Source organism: Hemiscyllium ocellatum, chromosome 2 (assembly GCF_020745735.1).
Source record: "Hemiscyllium ocellatum isolate sHemOce1 chromosome 2, sHemOce1.pat.X.cur, whole genome shotgun sequence".
Classification (NCBI taxonomy): domain Eukaryota; kingdom Metazoa; phylum Chordata; class Chondrichthyes; order Orectolobiformes; family Hemiscylliidae; genus Hemiscyllium; species Hemiscyllium ocellatum.
Genome location: NC_083402.1, coordinates 143,374,120 through 143,381,997, shown reverse-complemented (window position 1 = coordinate 143,381,997; position 7,878 = coordinate 143,374,120). Strand labels below are relative to the sequence as shown.

General features: G+C 39.2%; 1 protein-coding gene across 1 annotated transcript in view; it reads right to left on the bottom strand.

Moving 5' to 3' along the window:
* Positions 1-6,879: 6,879 nt before the first annotated feature.
* Positions 6,880-7,878, bottom strand: part of mtap (methylthioadenosine phosphorylase) — a 211,850-nt gene continuing 210,851 nt past the window's right edge. The window contains exon 8 of the mRNA XM_060846640.1: positions 6,880-7,071. Coding sequence (XP_060702623.1) covers positions 7,033-7,071 — 39 coding nt within the window. The 3' untranslated portion in view covers positions 6,880-7,032. The remainder of the gene's footprint in view (positions 7,072-7,878) is intronic.

Here is a 7,878-nt window from a genome sequence, read left to right as displayed (position 1 = left end):
GCTTGTACCACCATTCAATATGATTATGGCTGGTCACCAAGCTCAAATCTTGCTCACCCTTTAGCCACAAGAGCCTTTTTACTTTCAGTTTGAAAAGCAGTATTTTGGTGTCAACCATTTTCTGTGAATTCCACAGGCTCACCACTCTCTAGGTGAAGAAATTTCTCCACATCTCAGTCCAAAAAATTTATCCGTTATCCTTAAACTATGACATCTGGTACTACACTCCGCAACCATCAGCAACATCCTTCCTGCATCTAACCTGTAGAGTCCTATTAGAATTTTATAGATGAATAATTGGTAATGATAATAGGTAAACACATAAATCACAAAATGCTAGCATACACGTTCCATAGGTAATGGGGAAGGGCAATAGAATGTAGTTTTTTATTTCAAATGGAATGGACTGTATCAAAGGGAAGGTATTGCTAAAACTATACAAGGGACTCATCAGATCAAGATGGAATACTGTTTTGGACTCTTTATCTAAGGAAACATATGCATTGAAGACACTCCAGAGAAGGTTCCCTAGCATATCCCAGATATGGAAGGTTCACTAGCACATCCCATGATTTGGCGATGCCGGTGTTGGACTGGGGTGTACAAAGTTAAAAATCACACAACACCAGGTTATAGTCCAACAGGTTTAATTGGAAGCACACTAGCTTTCGGAGCAACAATCGCCTGATGAAGGAGTGTCACTCCGAAAGCTAGTGTGCTTCCAATTAAACCTGTTGGACTATAACCTGGTGTTGTGTGATTTTTAACTTAGTCCCTCCATATCTGGGATATGCTATCTTCTGAGTAGAGTTTGAGTAGGTTGAGGTGTTTAGAAAAATCAGAGGTGACCTACTGAAATATGCAAAATTCTTAGAGGGCTTGACAGGGTAAGCACTGAGAGATTGCTCTCAATTGTAGTAAGATCAGAGAGCATAACAACAGAATAAAGAGCCACCCAACTAAGACAGAGATGAGGAGGAATTTTGACTCTAAAGATAGTGAATCTTTGGAATATTTTACCACAAAGTGCTGCTGAGGCTGAGATTGATGCATTTAATCAATAAGGGAACTGGGGAAATGACAGCGAAGTGGATGTGAGGATTATCAGATCAGCCATGATCTCATTGAATAATTGGTGGAGCTGACTAAATGCAGTCTACTTCTCCCATATCTTATGGTCTATTCCGCCGCCTCTGATTTTCAGCAGTTCTCTACTCTCAGTAACGTAACAAATTGCAAGGAATTTGTCATACAATTATAACGTACATTACAAGTGATTTAAAGATTTTTAAAAACGTTCTGATCCTTTCTTACCAGGAATAGATGTACTGAAGCTAAAACTTACAAGTGCATCATATTTTGGAAATTAATTGTTTGCAGAGGGCATGATGTCCAAGAACTAAAAAACTGCAGTTAGGAGCCATGGTGCCAAACATTTGGAACAGAGAAATAGTCGTTGATGGGTGTCGGGAATTAGTGGGTGAAATGGTCATTGATGGGTGTAGGGAATTAGTGGGTGAAATAGTCGTTGATGGGTGTAGGGAATTAGTGGGTGAAATAGTCGTTGATAGGTGTAGGGAATTAGTGGGTGAAATGGTCATTGATAGGTGTATGGAATTAGTGGGTGAAATGGTCATTGATGGGCGTAGGGAATTAGTGGGTGAAATGGTCATTGATGGGTGTAGGGAATTAGTGGGTGAAACGGTCATTGATGGATGTAGGGAATTAGTGGGTGAAATGAGAACAGGTGTTCCAAAAAGTGCACATTAGCGTTTGAATTAATCAAGCTGTTGGGAAGAAGAGATTTGTGAAACACAAACATAAAACAGAAAATGTTGGAAATTCTTAGCAGGCCAGTCAGCATCTGGAAGGCCATTATCCCAGCTTCAAGTCTTCATGCCAATGTAGTTTCCAACATCGTTTATTTGTTTCAGATTGCCAGCATTTTCATGGGCTTTTTTTTAGCTTTTTGTTTGTAAACCACAGATTGTGAGAGTGTGGATTGAAATGTAATCTCCATTGTCAGGGATAACCACAGATATCATTTTCAGACAAGTTACCTGTAGCATGACATAGTAAAACAGCAGCTTTTAACACTTAGACTGGCAGTTAGATTAAGTCATAACTGCATGGCATTTGTGATCTGCACCCCAAGATTATATCACACATTACAATGTATTTGCCAAAGGTACTTTCTTGAAAAGTTCTGATCCTTTATTACTGATGCAACGACAGGAACAGATTGGATGACACAGTATGAAGGAATTTACACAGCACCAAAGGATATTGTTCAGTCTATCACGTTTGTGAGAGCCCTCTGCAAGAGGAACTCAGCTGATCCCACTCTCCTGACACACAGAACCTAGACTGCTGCACATAAACATGAGGTAGCACTTTTATAATGAAACAAATAACAGCTATATTAGTGATAGGCTCTTGAGTGCTTTTAGGCTGCAATTTATACAACATGCATTACCAGACAATAAATGAAAGAAGCAACTCACTGTAACCATGTGCTTTGAGAGATCAGATAAATTGTAATTTTGCATGTGAACTCTCATAAAAGTTGGTATGCATGAGATGTGGTTATACAGCACAGAAAGTCATGCTTTTGATGAATATGAATAAACCAGTCCCCTTATGCCAATTTTGTCCTCTCTCAATGACCAAAGGAGAATCAATTATCGAGTCATAGAGTTATACAGCATGGAAACAGACCCATTGGTCCAACTCGTCCATGCCAACGAGATATCATAATCTAGTCCCATTTACCAGCATTTGGCCCATATCTCTCTAAACTCTTCCTATTCATATATCCACCCAGAAGCCTTTTAAATGTTATAATTACATCAGTCTCCACCACTTCCTCTGGCAACTCGTTCCATACACAGACCACCCCTGGCATGAAAAAGTTGCCCCTTTTAAATCTTACCCCTCTCACCTTAAACCAACAGCCTCTAATTTTGGACTCCCCTACGCTGGGAAAAAGTCCTTGGCTGTTCATCCTATCCGTGCCCCTTGTCAACTTATAAACTTTATAAGCACAATCCTCAGCCCCTGATGTTCCAGGGAACTTGGCCCCAGCCTATTCAGCTTTAATCTATAATTATATTCACACTCTATTCCATCACAACCCCATTCATTAATTTCTGCAACATTCCCCAACTATTCCACTCCCACAACATTTCTCAGTTTACCGATCATTTTTAATTTCATGTTGTATTATCTTGAAAATCATTAGATTTGAAATTAATCATCATTGGCTTTCAGGAAGAACTATTCACTTTCTCGGATCTGAATACTGTATAAATACTTCTTAGAATAGTTGTGATCTTTACATATAGTCATACAGAGAATGAACACTGATGACAAAGACAAAATGTTTTGCAACTGGGTGATAATTCTTTTCTTCAATTTCTATCAAGTGTATCTATTATTCCTTTCCTTTTCCCAACCTTTATCCGCTTTCACAAGATATAAAATGAACCCATGAAAAGTTTCTGGAAAATATTCTCAAAACTAAATATGCAGTCCTACTTATGAACATTGGAGTCCTTGCTGGAGTTGGTGTATATACGAAAAGGTATTTTATAATTGAACCCATGTTAGTGCATGAACAGCAAAGTGGCTCCTCTTTACCAGAATTTGATTCATTCCTAAACTGTGGTCTGATCAGAATGTTGCGCTGCTTGACCACAATTTCGTCAGACTTACAGTCTACTGGTTTGATTGTGTTGTTCAATGTTCTGACAAACATAAAATACCATAGATACCGTAAATCTGAAATAGAAAATGCTGAAGCGTGCAGTAATCAAGCAGCTTCTCTGGTGATTGAAACAGAGCTGAAAAAGCAAGAAATGCAGAGAGTAAGTACAGTGGCAAAGACAGACAAGGTGGAAAGCAGCAGAGATTGAAAAGGATAAAGTATGACACAAAAGGGGTTGTTGGCACAGAGTGATTGGCAAATTGTTATGAACCAGACCAAACCCCCTCAAAATATATTAAGGAGACAGCCTAGAGCCTAACATTTTCTTATTTTAAAAGTAAGTGTAAGGCAATGCATTCCAGATGCAATTTCATTGGTCAAACTACTTGGCATTAAGCAAAGCACACTATTTCTATACTACAGTTAAAATAGAGACAAAATAAAAAGAAAAGAATTGGTTTAAATGTAACTCTATCAAAATGCTTACCAAATAATATATAGATAAACTACTGCTAATTAACTGTTCCGATACAGTAATATCCCGGAGGTACAGTTTTAGCAAAGGCAAATTCAGCAAAATAGATGGTCTTACATGAAATTCTAGCAGCAGGAACAAAACCCCAATTTTTAGCTGTAAAAGAGAGGAATAAGAACTTGCACGTCAGCTTCAAGATCCCAGCAACTGCTGAAAGCTAAAACTAAAAACCCTGGTTCTGTGGGAGATTGAGCCCCATCCATTCAGTCGGCTTCGGTTGTGCCAACTTTAAAAAAAAGCCTCACAAGCTGTTTACTTCACTGGCTTGGAGCAGACCACTTCATACCTTTGTCTCAACCTTTCCTCACAAAAACAACCAGGGCAAAACACACCACTTCAAGCCATAGTATTGCCACAGCGTATAAACAGAGCACATTCTTAAGGAAGTAATTAACAGAGTGCAAAAGTTAGGTTGCAGTTCTCCAATATGATTATTTTGGGATTATGTTTGGCATGAACTTGTTGGACCAAAGGGTCTGTTTCCGTGCTGTGAGACTCTATGATTCAATGATGGAGGCCTTTATAGATGGGGGGGCTCCATAGGGGCTGCGATGTGTCATCCACCCAGACGGTATTTTGTTTTGGTTTTTGTGCTATGACGTCCTGTTAACTATTTGTTGCTTGTTTTACTGTGTCCTACAGGGGACTTTAGCAAGTTAAAATTTGTTACTTAAGAGTTGCAAAACTTGGAAAGTTGGTGCAAATTGGGATTCGCTGAAATGGGTGAGTTCAGTTGAACTGAAATTTAATCGACTTCTTTTCAAACTTTTTTTTAAGAGCTTTGAAAACTGTAGAAAAAACACTAAGTCAGCACTTTAGATTATCCACCTACGAGTGGCAGTTAATTGTCAAGTAAGTAAGTAGAAGGAGCACTACAGGACAATTAATTGTTGCTGGAGAAAACTGAGTCAGCAAAAGTAACTTGTGAGTGGCTCAAAAAAAAAGACCATACAGAATTACCTATGGGTTAAAGTGTCTTCAACAAAGAATGGAGTTGGGAATCTGATGGAAGGGTTAATTTGGTGCCTGGTTGGAAGGAAATGCTGCTTTTTGCTTCTAATCATCATCACTCATGAGTGTTTGAGGCAATAATTACTTAACAATTTTAAATCAATGTTTTAGTGCTTAAATTTAAGTTAGCGTGATGGACTGCATGGATTGTGGCGTTTGCAGAAGCAAGTGAGTTTTTAAAATAAGTTGTTCATGGGATGTTTAGATTACTTACAATGTGGAAACAGGCCCTACGGCCTAACAAGTCCACACCGACCCGCCAAAGTGCAACCCACCCATACCCCTACATTTACCCCTTACCTAACACTACGGGCAATTTAGCATGGCCAATTCACCTGACCCGCACATCTTTGGACTGTGGGAGGAAACCGGAGCACCCGGAGGAAACCCACGCAGACACGGGGAGAACGTGCAAACTCCACACAGTCAGTCGCCTGAGTCGGGAATTGAACCCGGGTCTCAGGCGCTGTGAGGCAGCAGTGCTAACCACTGTGCCACCGTGCCGCCCACAGATGTGGGCTGATTAGTTCAGCACTTATTTCCCATCTATTAACTTTCCAGAAAGCAGTTAAGATTCAAGCACATTGCTGAGGGACTTCAACCACATTTATATAGAGTTACATTTATGGCCACTTGATATCTCAAAGCAGCTAAATATATTTGAACTGTAGTCATTGTTACATGTTGGAAATATAGCAGCCAATTTGTGCATAGCAAGCTCTCAAGACCAACAATATGATCATGGATAGATAATACATTTTTGTTACAATGATTGAGGTATAAATATTGGTTAAGACATTCGAGATAACTCCACTTTACTTTGTCTAAATACGACCACTTAACTTTTTCATCCAGTTGGGAGGGCCAATGGGACCTCTGCCATAAATGTTTTAGTTCAGGAGTAGTTGTGTTTGGTGATGGAATCACACTGTTCTTGGGGAAAGTGGCAAGGGATAAAACGCTCAATGCACGTGAGAAGTGAGCACTAGGGGAAGCCTAGTGTAGTTCTGAGGTTGCAGAAGGGATGACAGCAGAAGCACAACGAATGGAATTCACAAGGGTCAGGGCCTGGCAACTATTTCTACAATGAAGGTCCACACTGGAGGCACCAACCATGCCTTCAACTTGTATCCCTTGTCACTTCTAGTGCTTCCAGAGGGAGGAGGTCTGTCTGAACAGTCATGACTCCTTCATAGAGACTGCCTCTCTATGAAGGAGTCATGACAGCTACAAATGGTCATAAGCCTAACGTAGTGCTTGTTTAGCTTCTTCCAAATTTGTTGGCCTTCTGCCCCATGTTCGTGGCCAAGGTTATCTGACAAACATCTTACTGATAATCAATTTTCACGCACAAATTAGCTTTCAGTTAGACAATACTTCCTTTCACTGATCTGATGTGATATTTTTAAAAGTTGTCAATGATCTTCATCTGACCCCATATGTGAAAGACAGAGGTTGAAGTAACTTATTGGGAAAAGAATTTACTGAAACTAGTGATCTGAATTATTGGACCCTGTGGTGGATGACATGAACAGATGATAGGAACTCTTCCCCACTTCTGTAGAAAACAATTAAAAAAAGGAATACACTGGGCATGCAGGTAGCAGACAAAATCGATGTAAGTCGGTTTAAAATTTGAACCAACAATTCTTGAATTTTTATTGATGTTGTATGTACAGTAACAGTAACACACTGGGAACAGACAACAAACGCAATCACTGTCATCAGTTGGAACACAAATTGTCTTCACGTGTTGAAACATTTTCCAGTCTCTTAAGTTTCAATGCTTTGGTAACATAACTGAACCTTCCTGACTGATCTGAAAATCAAAGATAAGCATCATTAAAACACGTTCCTTTGATTTGACTTAGGATAAGATTACCCTTTGCAGTAACAATAAACATAATTGAAATTTTAGCTGGGGCAGGAAATGAAGATATCAGATTGAAAGCAGCAATGTGTAATTTTCATGAATGGCAAATATGTAATGTATGACTAACCTGATGTTGAAAACTTTCATCTCTAACATCTCACCCATACTTTATATCCTGAGGAAGAACAGTCATCTTAACACTACTGCTAATTGCTACCCTGGGTTATTGTCTGGGGAACATTATATCATTGTTTCTAGCCTTCTTATTGAGCAACGAAGGCAGTGGGGTAATTTTAACAATGGAAGCCAAAGTCAGTATTTTCCAATGTGAATTAGTTATCATGGAAGTGGCAGGAATTTACATGTTCATATTTTAAGTCTCTCAGTTGCGCAGGGAGTACAAACAGCTTGTGAGGTTCTTTCTAATGTATATCTATCAATCAGCTTCCCCATGATATAATCAGAATCAAACAGCAAGGTCTTTTCATGAGGAGATCTGGTGGGAAAGAACAACAGGGTTGTCATCAAATGCAAGTCAGAGATAGAGTGGATCTGGACAGGAAGAGGTTCAAAACTTTAAGCTTTTAAATATATATTTAATTCTTTGCTTTGAAGTATAAATACAGTCTAAATAAATCAAAATAAAACTGAAGGAATTTCAGTTAGTGAGTGGTTAGGGAATGGTGTGCACTGCCTGGAAATGTGGCGATGCAAGTTCAATTGAAGCATTCAATACAGCACCAGACGGTTGTT